Here is an 18764-nt window from a genome sequence, read left to right on the forward strand (position 1 = left end):
TCAGTCATCAAGTCAGCAGCTAAGTGAGTGAGAGTCTGGCTGATCCTGAGTGACATGATGTAGGGGCGCAGACCTGCCCAGAGGATGGATCTCAGACCTTTTCCTCCTGCATGTGTCAATTTGCATGCATATTTTCGACTGTGTGTTGGTCAAATTGCACGAATACATCACCGGGAGAATCAAACTTTTAACTGAATATATTAGGCTGTGTTCTGTTGGAATGAAAACACAAGAGCTGGCTCACAGCTTACAGTGTACATGTGGCGGAAACAATGTCAGCTGCTTACTAACAGTGTTTTCACATTGCACTGCAGCCAAACAAACAGTCATGTCTGCAGGGTGCAAAGCTTGGCACAGATGACCATATACCTAATTCCAAGTCGCCTGCAGTTCCAGCCCTAGCTTGGTATCTCACAAAAATAATTACACCCTGAAGTCAGTGCATCAAGCAGGAGCAGCTTCAGTGCCACTCCAGTCTGTGCTTTATCGCTGCAAGTATTCAACTCTAGTAAGATAAAGAAAAATAGGATCCTCGGTAGATGCCTTGCAAAACAAAAAGCAATCTCAGGGCCAAGCTCATTAAAATAAATGATAATGGGACATTTAAATTCAAGGGCCATCTTGTTATCAAACTAACTACATGCATAGCACTCCAACACTTTGTGGGTTTGGGGCAAAGTGGCCATTCGACTTCAAAGTAAAAATGCACACGATCAGTTCTACACATTCTCTTTTTTTTCTTTAAAGATCAGATCTGATTAGATGTCAGGAGAAGGAGATTTTATTGCCCTTTGCAGCAAATTACAATGCAGTGCATCATAAGTAGACGGACAAGCATATTGTTGCACAGTTCAGTAAGCACTCAGGCACAGATCATTAATCAGCTGATTGCCTCTCTGTCTTAGGTGCAGGGATTTTCAGTATACTTTAAACACCTTAATAGGCTGTAAGGGCATATCTCATCAATAATGTATGAAATGAGAGGGGATTTTGAGGTCATATTTTAATAGCATGATCTTGTTTTTCAGTGCCCGCCAGAATCGTCAACATCTCGAAAAACGTGTCTGTGAACGAGGGAGAGAATGTAAACCTCTTCTGTCTGGCGGTGGGTCGGCCTGAGCCCACCGTCACCTGGAAAGACCAGAAATGTAAGCTACCCCTTCCTGTTTGCTTGTCTTCACATCCAGAAATCTCTTGTTTACAGCTTCACCTTTATCTCCATGCCTTCACATTCATCCCTTCCCCGGGTCTGCCTTAGCGCTTTTATTTTTTTACCCCTGTTTTTCTTCCTAAAGGCTTATCAGCATTCAGCTCATATCCACATCTTTATCCCACATACCTGTGCCATAACTCTTAAACGCAGCTGTTTAGTCTGTCCTAAATTTATACTCTCCGCATTTTCCCAATGTCCCAATGTTTTGTCCCAAATAACCACACATTATACCTAATTATCCCCACCGCGCCACCTGTAATCATCAGCATCTGTCTTCATCCACCCTGTCAACCGGCACCATGAAGCCAACCTACGCTAACAGCCCCTTTTTGCATTAAATCATCTATTTTTAGCTTCCATCATTTTGGGGAATCATGAGTTGAGAGTTGTCAGGCTGACGGATGAAGTCAAATCCATTTGATTTAATCAGCACTGCATTTATTTTATATTTGTTCCCATCTTTGTCACCACTTACGTCCAAAGTCGGGAAAATAAGCATTACAGTGCCAGTCGAGGTGACATGTTGTTATTAAATGTAATGGCAGTGCTGTGTGAACTGTTTGGCACATAAAGACATTGTCCATGGACTGAATATAACATTAATCCATGACTCAATATTAGGGCTGCACGATTTGGGGAAAAAATCTAATTGCGATTTTTCTGACAAATATTGCGATTGCGATTCGATTTGCGATATTTGTTTTTAAGCGACCCAACGGAAGTTTATTGTAATTATATTTCCGGCTAGGAAGGTTGTATCAACGTGCTCCCATCTCTAGCACCCCCGCAGCCCGAGCTACGAGTGAAAGAACTAAACTTACATGAAACTTCCATTGGGTTGCTTTAAAGTCAAGCTTCAGTTTAAGATTCACCCTGTAATAGATGTGGAACATGTGATGGAGCATTACTGACCTGACTCAGACGGTTAGTTTCACCAAACCATCTGGAAAGCTCCATTGGAAGCCATTTGGAAAGGGCAGGCACTTTCAGAAGCACTTGGCAGGTGATTGGATCAATCTGTCTATCACCTTCTATCATGGGCCACTTCTGATTGGTTAACGATGGCTGGTACATGTGGAGCACAGCACTTCTGATTGGTGTGGATGACTGACACACAAGAAGACATTTTTTTTTTTTTTTTTTTAAAGATTTGATATCATTTCAAATCGCGATTTCGATTTCAAATTGATTAATCGTTCAGCCCTACTCAATATTCCTGAATGTGTTTTACTTGCTCATCTCTTTAGACTTTGGAGGCTTTTACAATTCAATGTTTGCTATTCAGTTTGGTTTAAATAAACAGGAATACATTGCATATTGCATGAGCTCCATGACCTCTTTGTTGAAATATGAACTAAACTGTATTTGCTCTGTGAAATATGGCCATGTGTGTGGAGAAAAGTCCAAAATATCTTAGATTGCGCTTTTGAACAAGGCAGATGAGAGATTTATAACAAATCAAGGGTTATTTAAGACTTTTCCGTGTTCTGAAAATCAAATAATGAACTCTTTGTAAGGAGGATGTTGCATCGATGTCACAAAAGTCACGGTTGAAGCATTTCTACCTCACAACAGTATTGCCTGAGTTGCAGCCTGACTACAGCGGCAGAAGCTCAGATCAAATGCAGCACCGAGACAGCAATAATAAATAGGTCAATGTGGACATCTTGTCAACAAGCTGTGATTATTGTTGGGCGAATAAATGAGCAACCTATACTGTACTGCTGTACTTACTGATAGCTTTGGGCTTGCTCAGAGGTCTGTTCCTCCTCCGCTCTCCCTGGTCTGTCCCTGAGATAGTGTGTGCAATGTCCTTCTCTGCACAGTACAGTGTTTGTGAACCTACACAGTACCTTAGGCAGGGACAAGCCCGTAGTGATCACTGACACCCAAAAATACATGAAGTAGAAAAGTAAAGCATGCACAAGCACACACCTGCAGCACACCCACAACCTTACATCACAAACTCTGTGCGGCTGTTCTCATCTACAGCATTTCTCCTCTGTCAGCAGTAATCTTCCCTCTCAAGCCACCCCCACCATCTCAAACCGCCTCTCCCGTCTCCTCCCTCTCTCCCATAATAGCCCCACAGCTTGCAGCGAAAGAGATAGGGGATGCATTGCTATTCCGTGGGAGTCTGTGCAACCAAGCCATCAGTTGCAGGAGACCAGGGGCGGAGGAGAAAGAGGGGGAGAACTAGCCCAAAGAAACAGCAAGAAGCTGCCAGCCATCTGTCCCCATTACTCAGAGACTGCATAGAGAAGCTGCAGCGAGGGGGGGGTTGAGGAGAACAGTATATGTTGAGGTTGGGTGGAGAATCTGGTGGTGGTGAGGTAAGAGGAAGAGCAACCCCTTTGAGGCGAGACAGAGACCTTATTAGAGCGTTTAACCCTTTGCAACTTGTCCACAGTTCCCAGAGTCACATACAGATAGTTTCACTTCTCTGCACTGAGGTCTGCAGGCACTGCCTTCTTCCTCATTGTAATCAGATACTATCTGTTGCACCCATTCACTGTCACTGGCATCCATCAATTGACAGACTCAAAAACATACAGTTGTGTGTTATTTAGTTGAATACACCAGCGAATAAGGGCCCCATCATTTGATGTCCCATCTGTTAAAACACACGGGCACACAAGCTTAGCATGGATGGATGCTTGTGGTGGTGAGACGAGTAGGAGGAATGCACTTTCACTAACAACTTGATTATGATAAGTGGAAGGGAAACTTCTGCTTCAATGGAGAGTCAGGACTCAGAGAGACACGGGACGAGCAGGAGTTCTGATGTCAAACACTGGCAGTTTATTACAAGCATCGGCCGGAGAATTCATATCACAAGTCACAGCAGCAGAAAGTTCTGACTGCTCAGGTGGGTTGCCATGTCAATTCTGAATCCCTTCTCCCTTGGCAGACCTTTAAAATAGCTTCACTCAGAGTCAACCCATATTTTGGGGGGAAGGTGTACGTGACCACCTGGAGACACTGAATTACTTATTTGACTTTATGGCTCTTGTGACCGAGAGTTGACCGGTCACAAAACTCATAATGTCAGCAATAGCTGACAGTTCCCATTCCCTAAGACAGATAACAGACTTCGGCTTCGTCGTAAAACGTTAACAGCCCGAAAGGTCAAATATCTTAGGAGTAAGGAGAATTATTCTTTGACACTTAGGAGTAAAGACAAAATTAATCCCTAACAATAAGCATAAAGAAGTATATGCCTTTGACAATGAGTGTATAGGCTGTTAAAAGATGTGGGTGTTTGTGTGCATCCATCCACAAGCTTGAATCATCGACAAAAGTAGGATTGAAAAAGGAAGGTAGAGTTTGGCAAAAGCTAAGCAGTCACCAGAGCCAAGCAAATCCAAAATAGAGATGATTCAAAATCAGTGTGTGTGTGTGTGTGTGTGTGTGTGTGTGTGTGTGGTTTTATATAATAAGTGGACTGGATGAGAGACAGGTGTGGCTTGATGAGAGAATGCATTGCAGGTGCGCAGCTTGAGTGTGGAAATCTGAAGATTGGAAATGTTAGGAAAGCGTTGCCAGAAAGTTCTCACAAGTTTATTTACTCCTGCTGACATTAAAATGAAAAAATAAATTCACCACAAAATATTCTTGTGCTCTTTTTTTAAATGTAATGCTGTCTATTCTAATTAGTTAGCAATTTGAGGCCTCAGTTTAATTACATTGCTCTCATATGTTGGTCAATTTGTGAGCAGAAAGAAAGCCAGAAAAGTATGTTTTGCTTCCTTGCTCTACACTTCAGTTATCAGAGAAACAAGCGAATCGTTTTGGAGAGGAGAAGACCTCTGCAGATAATTACACTCTCAGCTCATCCGAAACATCTGGATCTTCAGTTATCAGAGAAACAAGCTGCAGCACCTCCACTCATGTTCTCCGAACTGCAATGGAAAAACACAAATGTATAACATGAAGCAGCTTCAGTCAATGTTTTTGTTTTGGAGAGGACAAGACGTCGGCAATCATTTGTCTACCGGTAAATTCCTTCTTGGTCAGGCATTAATAAAAACAAAACAAATGTAATTGTTTAAAAAATGTAAGATAACCCGTCTGAGAAAACTGAAAGCTATGGACTTAATTTTAGCAGGTGGCTTTTCTGGTTTACATCCTGCTTCATTTAGCTCAAGTAACACACCATTTCAGCATTTTCCTCGTCTGAAGGACAGATTTGACAGATTCTAAGGACACCCATCCATCTCTGTTTCAACCCAACAGACCTCTCTGTCTGGATGGTAGTTTTTGTAATGGAAATGGATAAGAGGAGCCGAGAAATCAAGTGCACTGATGATCTATTGAGGCTCAAAGTGCTGCCGTGGAAATAGAGCAGGGCAGGGATGAACCCATGTCGCCCCCCTCTCTTCTCAGGTGCAATCCAACTATCTCTGGTGGTCAGGAGTCTAGGCTACTTCAAAAGCCATAAGTGGTTGATGGAGATGTATTTTACAGACCATTGTAAGGGTGCTAGGTCGACTCCAGTCAGATATGATCTCTGCTGGAGAAAAGGTGTAGAGAGAGAGAGAGAGAGAGAGATATTACATCACACATGGTGCTGAGGATTACAAGTCCATGAAGGAACCATCCACATCCAAACCCAGCTTGACATCTCTCTGTTTCCCTCTTCATGTTGCTGTTTTCTCCTCTATCTTTATATCTGGGTATCTGTCTGACCGTCTTGCTCGACATCTCTTGCAAATTACCACTCTCTGTGTATGTGCTCTCGAGCGGTCGATTGCTCTCATTTTTTATTTTATTTTTGGTTTTTATTTTTTGGAAGTAATCTGTATGATTATGGCTTGATGATTGTCTCACTTTTAAATTTCATGAAAATAACCTGCTTAAAAAGCTGAGGGTTAGGCTAGGGTTCTTCTACAGGAACAAGTCCTGTTTCTCGCTTGAGGCCAGGAAAAAGCTACTGTGACCTTTTGACCTGTGCTGGACTATGGTGATTTGTTATATATTAATGCACCTGCCAATTACCTGAGCAAGTTAGATGCTGCGTATCACAGCGCACTGAGATTTTTGACAAATTGTAAAGCACTTACGCATCACTGTACCCTGTATGCCAAGGCGGTTTTGCCATCACTTACTGTACGGAGCCTCAGTCACTGGTACTTTTTCATTTACAAAGCCATGTTGGATAAACTACCATCTTATATCTGCTCCCTGATCTCTCTGCGCATTGAAAGTACTTATTGCCTGAGATCGCATGCTGTGGTTTTATTAAATGTGCCAAGTGCTCGGACTGTCTTAGGGAAGAAAGCTTTTAGATGTGCAGCTCCACTAACATGGAACAGTCTGCAAAAGGAATGGAAAATTACCAAGCTAGTACCACTACATGTTTTTAAAGCTCGGTTGGATGCTACAAAATCAGATGCTGTTGGTACCTGTACATGTGGTTAAATATGTAAATTGTAATCCCTGTACATGTTGCTGTATGATGTCCTTTTGTTGTTCTGTTGTTTATGTGTTTATGTCTTCTTGTGGAACCTACTGCTGCAGGTCTCCCTTGAAAAAGAGATCATTGATCTCAATGGGATTTTACCTGGATAAATAAAGGTTTTGAATTGAATTTTGAATTGAATTGTAACAGGCCTGTGTGTTCTCCAGTGCTAGTTGTCTGATTCGATCTATTTCTCCACTTTCCCCCCCTGCATACCGCCTCAGCTCCCCCCCTCTGGCGAAGTTGGCTGCTCTGCTTACTGTACTTGACAGAGACGTCACACGAGAGCTATATTTATTAAACTAATGGAATGAATGAATAACATTGCACCCACCCCACCTCATCGCACAGTGCCCTGCACTTTCTCGGGTAACAGGAACAGACGTTGACGCGCGCTGCTCAGCCGCTGCCGCAGCAGCTGCAAATACTCGTTTCCAGCTCAGTAGCCACACTAATAATCCTCCAGTATAATCTCCAATTAGAACCGCCGCGCTAATCTCTGACAGGAATAATCATGGCGTTTAGCGTCTTTTTTGTGTGTGTTTGCGTCGGTGTTGCTCACAAACGTGCTCAGGGAATTTGTTTGTGTTTGTGAGGGGAAGTAAAGGTCCACTGACTGACGGTGGTTGTGTGTATGTTTAGTGGGCTTTGAAAGGGGAAAGTGAGCCGCAATTTAAGAGCTGGATCTCCTTGTTAGTAGTGAGACTATGTATGATGTCGTGTTCCACAGTCTGACTTCTTTAATGGGGTAAAGGGGAGAAAAAAGAAGAAGACCTAATGGTTTCGGAGGCTGTGAGACAGCTGGCTTGCAGGGGGGGTGCACCCTCACTCTCATTCCTCTTCTCTCTGTTGCTGCCGCCGATTCAATAACACCCCCAACATCAATTCCCTCACATGAAGGAGCAATAACTTGTATCCTGTCTCTTTGACTCTCCCCTCTGAAGAGATGTTGTGGCTGTTTGTCGCTCCGAGGAAAAAAAAATGAAAATGCTAGACTGACTAATTTGGTTTTGGGGCACCTGGGACTTTGTCAACATCAAATAACAGCCAAATATTCTTCTCAATACGTAATGTAGTGAACGGGTCATCCCTGTTGTGTCCACTGCCTGGAAGAAATACTTACAATCTCCCCTGACACTATACAAGAAAATGGCATATCATATTTACTTACAACATGTTGACACAAATATGTTTATTATTAATTTCATGTTGTTGTTTGGGTGGTCCAAATGATGAATAATGATTCCAATCAACCCATCGTAATTACAAGTTAACAAACTGAGAAGACATTATTCAGTTCATGAAGTCAAACATGGATTTTTATATTTTAGATGTATACTTGCCTTGTGATACATCATTTGCTAACGTATATCAGGATATCGATTTCCAGCATATCGCATATACAGTATGTCAATATTGGAATATGTACATCTAAATATAGATTATATAATATTGTTATCTGATATGTATTGGTGCCTCCCCCATGGTCTTAAAACCATCTGAGCTATAGTTTTGTCAGTCCCCCCCGCCGCAGTATCTCAAGTGGTCAACCCTAAATCAGTACCCGGAATCACCTTGACATCTGCGTTATGTCCATAGATGGGCTGGTGAGTGACGGGGAGTTCCTGGACATCACAGAGATCAAGAGGGAGCAGGCCGAGGACTACGAATGCATCACCAACAATGGAGTGTCTCAACCCGATCAGCACAAGGTCAAGGTCACGGTCAACTGTAAGTATCCCTCTCTGCGCCTCGCAGCATCCCAGTGGTGGTAATTCAAGTCACACTGGACCTGCTGTGTAATAGCACAATGATGTAGTCATAATATATGTTAATATGTTAGTTTCATCATTATGTATGAGCTTATACATCTTAATGTTGCTCTCACCGGGGGATTATCAACCTTGTTTGCAACCCTGTGCTGGCCCGACTTGACTTCCCGGTGAAGGCAGATGTATACTAATTGCTGCCTCCCTCCTTCTGTTTCTCCATTGTTTTCTCCCTCGCGTGTCCTGCCAGACCCTCCCATGATCACAGACATGAAAAACATGCCAGTCCATTTGGGTAAAACGACCATCTTGCGCTGCGAAGCCATGGCAGTCCCACCAGCCGCCTTCGAGTGGTACAGAGACGACCACAGGTGAGACAATACACGTTTTGTCTCCATGGTCTATGGTCCTTACCAAGGTGAACTTTACACACAAAATGAAGTCTCCACAGAGTCCAGAATCCATCCAATGCCAGCCTTCAATTTTAGTTTTGATGTTTAAAACGTATCTTCTGAAATGATGATAGTTCTGCTCAGACACAGTGTGGGGGCTGTAAGTTAAGAAGACTAGTTTTGCCCTATTTCACTCCGTGAATACTCGTTTTAAATGTCAAAAAAGCTGATCACATCCGTGTTGTCATTAACCTTTATGTTTTTGTGACGTTGATTTGACAATGTATCAGTGCAGCAGCACAGGAGTGTCTGGTTAATACAGTATGTAGCTTTTATGAGCCTCAATCAAATCATTGTGTTGCACCAATCAGTTGCCTGCCAAAACAAAAGAAAATATGTTAATGAGAACTGTTAAACTGTGAGTTCAGTGATGAGAGAGAAAAGGAGGGAACAGAACAGACATTTACCCGGCGGAAACTCATTAAACTTAGCCGCGACATCAAATCTTTGCAAAACTTATTTTCCCCTTCAGACATCCGGCTGCTGTCCTTTTACCTAACCTCTGACATTTGTATAGGTCAGAGATAATCATGCATGGTTTTTGCCATCGCTGAAGAAATATTAGCCGGTTGGAAAACTATTTGCTCTCTATCACTCACACATAATCTCTCCATCCGAGTTTATAAAAGGTCCCAGAGAGCGTAGGAAGAGTGAGGATGATCTGGCATCAGCCAAGGTACGATGCAAAAGTACTTAGACAAGCCTTTGTCAGCCAGAGAGAGCTGTTAATAGAGTCAAATGGGCCCCTGCAGGAGGTCTATTTATGGACTGTGAGATTTCACTATGAGTACAAGGTGAGGCAGAGCGAGAGTGTGGAGGGGGACTGTGTGGCAGGGTCGCTCTGGAGAGATGTAGAAAAAGCCTCTTATGCGGGCTGAGTCACTCGGTGTGATTTTTTTATGTTATTTCCCTTTTTCTGACACACTCTTTTTTTCCCCCTTCTTTTGCTTCCGCCCCCCCACCTCTACCACCCAGGCCGCTAGAGAGTGACAACACCTTGAGGATCAAAAACGAGAAGACGCGCTCGCTGTTGCTGTTCACCAATGTGACAGAGAAACACTTTGGCAACTACACCTGCTTTGCCTCGAACCGTCTTGGGGCCTCCAACGCCAGCATGCTGCTTTTTCGTAAGTTTTCAAATAGCAGTAACATTAGAACGCTCACATTTATCACATGTGACATACTCCCACAAAACGGTACATATGCAATGACACACTGTTTTTCCATCTGCGCCCTGTCTCATTTTCACTCTGCACAGCATTTCCTCAGCCGTCTCCTCCCTCCTTCCTCCCCATTTTCGCTATTCTCCGCCCCATTAAAGCTCTGCTTGCCTACATTACCGTCTCCCTCTCTCTCTTTAGTTCGTTCCCGCTCTCACCCTCCATCTCTCGTCCGTACACATTCCTGCATGCACACACGCTCGCTCGGATCTGTCCTGTTACCCAAGAAGTTGTCATTTCTCTCCAAGCCCAATTCACATTAACCGTCCCCAATGAGCGATTTCCCTTTCATTTCCCTTTTACCCCCCCACACCCACACCTCCCTTTAGTGCATTCAGCATTACCTTCTTAAGTGAGTCCTTCATCTATCCCCTTTCTTCTTTCATTCCTTTACCCATTATCTCGGCCAGTCTCCCTTCAATGACTCACTCCCTCGTCAGACCCATATATCTTCCTGCTCTCTTTTTCAACCACCGCTGCCACTTCTGTCAGACTATCTCTCCATCATCTGTCCTTCTGCCTCCTCTTTCCTCCCTAATCTCCTCCTGCCATCATTAGAACACAACAAACCCCTTATGGTCCAGGCATGGGAAATCGGAGCATAATCAGATACTTATGTGGCATTTCTATTCATACACTGTCCCTCACTGTCATTGTCTTTTATTCTTTTGTACCTCTTGGTTCACTATTTTAAAAAGTACCTCGTGTAGCACTTTCATATCAACAGCCCACTATCACGTCAAAATTGGCACATTATTGTAATTACCCTGAACAAATGATCCCATTAATGAGGCCATTGGCAGCCTGTACTAGCTCTAAGTATACATTTTTACTGTACATTATTACATTACAATTTGGAAATATACTAGATTGCCAATGGCCCAAAAGAGGAAGAGGTGTTTTTACATTTGTCTCTAAAATTATTATGTAATTTTTCTGCGTCTCACACAATTTGTTGAGGTTTTACTTGAATAACGTTGCCTTTTGTTTTGCTTTCTAGAGAGCCATTATCGGAATTGAATGGCTTTTTAATTTAAGATGCGCCATGGCAACATACTGAATTATTTAACTCAATAGACCCTTCTTACTACGGATACTTTGTCAGACACAGGTGTAGCTAATGAAATTAATAATGGTTGCATTGTATTGAAGTGTCTCATAATGTGTTTTCTGGCTGACTGGATTAGATTTCTGTCACACATAAATCAAATCAGAAAAATAATAAATGTTATTAGTTTTACCTGTGTTAGACAAGTCAAAATGTAAACCCTGAACATGTTAACTCAAGCTTCTCATCACTTTGTTATTTGAGATAAACCATGTGACTAAATTAAGAAATTCAATAGGCCTTTCTCCCAGTGTCAATTTAGACGTAACAAATAGGTGAAACTAATCACATTAATAAAGACTGTGTACCTCTACTACGTATGAATGCAGGCTCTGTGCCTTTCTGGCCCAGCCATTATTAAAGTCAATCATTTCACCTGTGTTTGACACGTCAAAATGTCTGCTCTGAAAGCCTTTAACGTGTAAACCCCAGCATGTCATGGCTTTGAAATGTGATATTAATATGTTACTAAATCAGGGAATTCAATAGACCTCTCTCACGGTGGTCATTTAGATGTGACAAATACGTGTAACTAATAACATTAATAATGGCTGTGTGCTTGTGCTGTGCATGCATGATCAGCTGCTTGCCTTCCTGATAACCCTACATGAGACTAATGTAGAGTGTTAAGCTATTGGAATATGGGAAATGTTCTACACCATATCACAGATGTAATACACAGGCCAATTTTGCCGAGGTATCAGAATGAGTTTCTTGCACTTATTTTAATAATAACTATAATAATAACCCATAATAATAATAATGCTACTAATACTACTATTACTGCTTCTACTACTACCATAACTACACACCTACTGTACAATTGTCTTTGTTCTTTTACATATACACATTGTTGCAGCCAATTTGATGTATTTTAATATTTGTATATGAAGGTGCTGTGATACTACTGAATTGACCTGGGCATAGGCGGGGACTCAGCCGATTTCAGGGTACAGCCTACTATTTGGGGAGGACACAGGTGCACAGCATTAGGGATTAGGAATCACCAGAGGGAAGCCACACAGTTTTTCAACCGTGCGTGTTTTCGCTTATTTTCTGTTTGTTTTGAGTTAATTTCGGTTTATTTCTTTATCACAGTTAGTTGTTTAGTTATCAGTTAATAACCTGGCTCTTGTTTTGCTGTCATCATCCTGTAATCCAAATAAACATCTTGAATGCACTCAAAGAGAAGACCTGATTTGCTGTCAACACCACGCGTCTGGAAAAGCTTCACACCATATCCCTCACTGGCAAATATTTGTTGTTCGGTTGCCTTTACACAAATATTCTCCCTTCTTTTGGTACGTTTTCGTGCAGGACCGGGGGCCATTAAGGGGCGAGGAGTCGGCCTACATGCAGGGATGAGTGTCGGCGTGTCTGTTTGGCTTTCCCTCTCTGCTGTTCTTCTGCTGAAGGTGTAAAGATGGAGCTCCACCTGGAAGTGCCCCTAAATGTCCCTTAAAGCCCCCTTCCCCCTCTTCCTCCCTCTCTCCCCCTCTACGGATGGAAGAAGGAAATGAAATTCTTTAATTACGAACCCATCACTGTGAACAAAAAGAATATGCATTATTCCAGGAGCCATTGAATCATTGCATCAAAGGCAACCCCATTAAGCTTCCGCCCCGCCCCCCGCCCCCACACCCTCAATTCAATTTCGAGGTCAAACCACTGTAATCATATCTTCCTCTCTTTCTCACACACAGTCTGTCTTCTCTCTTTTTGTCTCCCAGAATGCCTTGCAGATTTGTCTGACTTGGTACCCCCTCCTTACCGAGCTATCCCTTCATTATTACCACTGGGCTGATGTTGATAGAGAGTGTATATTAACGATTATTGTGTCTGTGATCAAAGAGAAAATAGATAATCTAACAACTGGACGATCATTGATGTAATATATACATAGACTAATGACTGACCTACAATGTTTGCCTTATGGGAACAGTACATAGCATCTCAATACTATGGTGGATATTTATGGAAATTGTAGTTATAATGTGGTACTGACGGTCATGTGACCTTTTGAAAAATTGTCCAGTTGGTTGCTATGTGAAGTGTCACCCTGTGATCACACACATCTACACACACACACACACACACACACACACACACACACACACACACACACACACGTACGTATGGCTTTTTACTTTTAACTGTGTAGCAGTGAAGCTGCTATGAATGATGTCAAATGTATTTTAAAAAAAGGGTGGGCGGTGAAGGTGTCAGTCTTAACTTCCCCTTTATGTAATTCGGGGGGTTTATACCAAGGTTTCGCATGTAGACCCCCTTACTACCCAAACCTTTTTAGCCCCTCTGTTCTACGTGCTCTGTCTAGTCCCCCATGCATCGCTATAGTGTTTCCTGCTCTGTGTCACCCCCTTCCTCCCCCAGTCTCCCTCCCCAGTGTAAATATATGCAGTACAGAGGCCGCGCCGGCGACCTCAAGTCGCCTGGTGCCGAACGACATCTCCCATCAGCCTCGACTACGCTCCAGTTTTCTGAAGCAGCAAGAGACTGTCAAGTGACAACTATATCTTCTGTTTCAAAGCTGCGACTTCATCCTCTTTGTCGCTTGTTGATAGCATGTACCGGTTAGAGATGTTCCTGTTGTGACTCCATTCACTCCCTCCCTCCCTCCCTCCCTCCCTGCACTGTGTCTGTTTACTCTGCAAGGTTACCTGCTTTTACTTTGTTGGTGTTAATAATAGTACAGATGATGATGATGTTAATAAGTATTTGAATAACTATGAATAGTAATTCCATGTGAGAAAAAAAAAGAACAAAATCTGATGGTAATGAGCCGTGCGTGGGAAACATAATTTTTGTACTTTGAGAAATCACACACATTGAACGACTACAAGAAAAAACAAACAAAAAAAAGACATGTAACATTTTTGAAGTGATGTGCTCTATTTTGCCATGACAAGCTTTTTAAAAACGCATTTGAAACAGTCTGAAGGATTATTTCATCAAGTCCAGAAGCAGTGAATGATGATGTCATTTATAATTTGTAACAGTTTATGTATTGGACTCTTTTTTGTCATGCTGTTAACTGCATCACCCACACACACACACCTACTGCATATTTGTCCACTTATCATAGTTTGTCTCTCTCCGACCAGCTAGATAAATGATTTGGATCCATGTCAGGCTCTGGTCGTGGCTGTACTGTAAGTCGGTTCTTGTTTGGCCAGACTGCAGGGAGATAAAGATGTAATTAGCCGTTACCTGTGGCTGGCTAAGTGAAGGAGCCTGGGCTCCACCTGTCCCTCCTGCCAGCCAGTGATGGCCCCCATAAATCAAGCTCAATCCTGCCACTGACAGGAATCCTCTTCAAGGACAAGCTCGCCGTGGTCCTCCCTTCAGTGTGTACCTGTGACATGCAGACATGGGCACTACAAACCCTCCATGGCACAATTATCCATCCACTGCCCCCGCACAGCACAAACAGTGGGAGGTAAGCCCATATTTCAATACTGTGGCACTCGACTCTCCACTGAAACACTGTTCCACTCACATGCAGCGACTATATGCAAATATGCCATAACGAGCCTGCACGGAGAGACGAGTTTCCCCCGGCTGAACCCTGCGACCTTAAAGGGAAATTACTCTGTATTGAATCAATTGTCTGAATGTGTTTTGTTTGATTTTGTTTCAAACCAGCAATAACCCCTAACTCTACAGTGCAAGAGGTATCAGATATGGGTAAAGTTGTGGTGTAATATCTGAAAAAAATCATATTAACAAGGTATATCAAATAGATCTATTGTTGTACTTCTACTGTGTACAGTACTCTGAAATGATTGTGAAGCTCAGTTTAAATGGCCCTTAATCTAAAACAATACATGTTGTACTCAAAAAAGTCTTACCCTCTGCGATGTATTCGGGTTGTCTCTGTGGCACACTGTTTGTGCATGCATCTTGTTGCTCCAAAAATAATGATGGATTACATTTCAAGCACAAGAGCAGGTTGTTTGGTCAATGCTTCTTTTGTTCTATCTCAGTCACTTTGTTAGCCTCCATATCTCGGTCATTGATGCTGTTTGTTTTTTCTTTGATTTTCCGCTCAAATATTCTATACTGTTCCATGTCAGCATCCCACTGGGTCTGTCGGTGGCATATAACATCTCTATGTACATAATCTGTCCTTGATGAAGAAAAATAACAAAAAATTGAAGAAAATGTCAAAATGTCAAAATGAAAACGGACACAAAAAAAAACCATTCTGTCATGTTTCTCCATGTGGGTTTGAAAAAAGCACGTCAATGTTCGTGTATGGGTGGATTTTGAAAAAAAAGAAACAAGCAAACATTGTATGTTGTGTTCATGGTTGAATGGTCCAGATGGATGGTGACACCGGCAATATGAGTGATTACAAACAGAATGTGGGCATTTGTACACACAAACAGCAAAAGAACATCATGAGTCATGGTGTACGATGAAACACGCTGGTGAGGAGGACTGGAGAGACAAGGAGGCGCAGATCCCCTGGGTGCTCAATTTGAGGGTAGAAGAGGATGCTGTTGAGAGAGCACCCTGCACAACGGGCCTGTGGGAGGATACCCTGACAATACAACAAAAGCTGAGAGCCAGGGGGAGATGGGATGACTGTGAACCCTCTAGTTAGAGAAGGGAGACAGGCAGGCGCTCATATTTTATTTCCAAATGTGGGCACTGTGGTCCCTCCCAGGGGACGGTGTACCACACACTATTTATGGTTGCGCTATGTAATGAATAGCATTAACATAGCCTTGATCGCAAACACAGTCTGGCCTACTTCAAGTGTATAAATAATAACCCAACTGGGGTTCAATGAGTTTCCGGTGATATAAACAAGACGTTTGCTCGGCCCCTAATTACATTTGGCGCGCCCTGATGAAAAAGTGTTGATTGGATTCTGCAGCTGAAGGTTATGATCTGTTTACTTTGTTAATAAGGTGCCACGAGGCTGTTGTTTAGAGCTTGCGAAACTAGCACATACAGTAGTGCCACTTTAACATACAGCATTGTGTGGCAGCCATACTGTTGTTCATGCGGAGATTTATTTCATTAACATGGGTGGAAAAGGAGTTGAATTTATTTAGTTGTTATTGAATGGCACTTTTTATTTTTCTTAACAAACCAGTGCAGTGTTAAGAAGAGATGTATTTTATTTTAACAGGGTTAGCCAAATACTTTGAAATACATTGAACAGTTTGAAAGCACCGAGCCTTTTCTCAACACATCATTGCCGAAGCAAAGACTGTAAATTAGCAAGAAGCAAAGCCCGGAGAAGGTATCAATGTACTGCTTTCTCCATTTAGTATGTGGCAGGCTCATGCTGTAGCTTTTCCTACAACACCCTCCCAGAACAGATCCCAGACCGACTTTCAATTCTGAATGCAATGGTTAATCAATACATTCGACCAAATGGCTTTGGAATAGAGCAATTTCTCCCGGCTTGCTTTACCAGGTCCCCAGAAGCTGAATTGATCAAGTGTCTATAGACCAGCCTTAGAACAGAGAGCATAATTCATCATGCCTGATACAAGACACTCCTAATTGCGCATCGATTTCAAACCCTGCTCTGAAACTATTTGGGCAAGCTGTAATGTCAGCTCAGTAAACTATATGTGTTCAGACACTTCAGATCCAGGGAATGAAGAATTAATCATTTGTTATTCTATTCAAGTCAATCCAGGCTGGTATTTTTTGTCTTTTCGCTACATAATATCGTGTTAACCGAACATGGTCCCTGGGCTGTCACACTCTGTGCAATTGAGTGTGTCCTGTCAGGTAACATTTCAGTTTATGACAGAGATTTGCTTGCATTTCAGTCAGTATTCTGTATCAAGAGGCTGGTTTGTTGTTATAAAGAAGTTGCGTCAGCGCAATATACAATAGAAAGAAATTATGATGTATATGTAACAGATTATAATTTTGTGACAAATGGCAAAATGTTTCAGCACCAGAGTCAGTATACAAATAAGCTATAGTATATACACAGTGATAATTATATATGACGATTATCGTTGCTCTAAATCCCCTGCTCACGTCCTTTACAGCAAAGCACGCCTAATTCCCATATATTATCCTAATTATCCATTGTTTACCAACTATCGACAGGCTCATTCGGGTCTCATGGGCAAAGTCCATGTTGCAAGTCTATTAGGGCCCAGTACTTTTCCATTACCCCAGCCAATGAGTGCATTAGTATACAGCAAGCTAGACAGGATTGTGACACGGATAGTCTCCTCAACAGTGAGCATGAGCACACGTCCGGTTCAGATTTGTTAATTGAAGTCGCATGACAGTTGCAGGAGGTTTAGATCAAGATTAGTGTTCATTAGATAGATGGATAGATGAATGGATAGATTGATAGATTGATTGATTGATTGATTGATTGATTGATTGATTGATTGATTGATTGATTGATTGATTGATATATAGATAGATAGATAGATGGATGGATGGATGGATGGATAGAGAAAAACTGAAAAGTTTACTTTAATTATTATGTATTATGTCAACAGATTTCACATAACTGTAGTTTAAAGCAATTATTTTAAGTTAAGATTAACATTTTAGGTTCAACTTAATATTATTGCTTTCAAGGACAAGCTTGCCTTGGTGCGCTGGTCCTCCCTTCAGTGAGTACCTGTGACATGCAGGCACTACAAACCCTCCATGGCACAATTATCCATCCACTGCCCCTAAACAGCACAAACAGTAAGCCCATATTTCAATTAAGATAGATAGATAGATAGATAGATAGATAGATAGATAGATAGATAGGTATATGTAGATAGGTAGGTAGATATGTATTTAGATAGATAAATAGGTAGGTTGGTGTAGGTAGGTAGGTAGGTAGGTAGGTAGGTAGGTAGGTAGGTAGGTAGGTAGGTAGGTAGGTAGGTAGGTAGGTAGGTAGGTAGGTAGGTAGGTAGGTAGGTAGGTAGGTGTGTTAAGTGTCAAGTGTGTAATTAAGAGTAGTTAGATTCCTTACACATATCATTCAGTTCAGGTGTTCTGTATATAAATTAAACCTCCGCTAGCAGCAAAGATGTGGAGCCGCAGAGACGGCAACCTCGCCCTCTTCCTCACTGCGACCAGATGGCGTCCTGTCAATCACTCACCTCTTTGAGGACGGGAGCGTCTGAATAATTAACAGCCTGCTGCACTCCGCCAGTCAAGCAACAGCGTCGTGTGCATGGACCAGGCAGCACAATGGAGACATCTCGCCCACCACGTCTCCCTTAGTCATTAAGTCGCCCACCTCACATCTCCAACATATAAAGAGTTCCATTACTTGGCCTCTCTGAATCACCAGCCCACGCCTGGCATTTTCCTTGTCAATCAAGCAAGGGGGTAAATATTGGTTGTGGTTCTGAGAACTGACAGGGGAAACTTGGATTTCTTTCACAAGTGAAAGCACCAACTGGTGTTTTTGTGCTGATTTATATAGCAGTTATATGGCGGCGGGGCTGCGCTGAAGTCATCGATGCGGCTACTACAAGTGTCTTATTACCATGTTAGGTGCGTCTGAGTCTGGGATACATGAC

The 18764-nt window shown here is 42.3% G+C and overlaps 1 protein-coding gene across 1 annotated transcript in view; it reads left to right on the forward strand.

Annotated features, from left to right (window-relative positions):
• The window catches only part of iglon5 (IgLON family member 5), a 97754-nt gene extending 81899 nt beyond the window's left edge, over positions 1-15855 (forward strand). The window contains exons 4-8 of the mRNA XM_034101576.2: positions 1029-1148; positions 8274-8405; positions 8694-8814; positions 9871-10022; positions 12541-15855. Coding sequence (XP_033957467.1) covers positions 1029-1148; positions 8274-8405; positions 8694-8814; positions 9871-10022; positions 12541-12644 — 629 coding nt within the window. The 3' untranslated portion in view covers positions 12645-15855. The remainder of the gene's footprint in view (positions 1-1028; positions 1149-8273; positions 8406-8693; positions 8815-9870; positions 10023-12540) is intronic.
• Positions 15856-18764: the final 2909 nt, after the last annotated feature.

The sequence above is a fragment of the Pseudochaenichthys georgianus genome, chromosome 16, assembly GCF_902827115.2.
Source record: "Pseudochaenichthys georgianus chromosome 16, fPseGeo1.2, whole genome shotgun sequence".
Lineage (NCBI taxonomy): Eukaryota > Metazoa > Chordata > Actinopteri > Perciformes > Channichthyidae > Pseudochaenichthys > Pseudochaenichthys georgianus.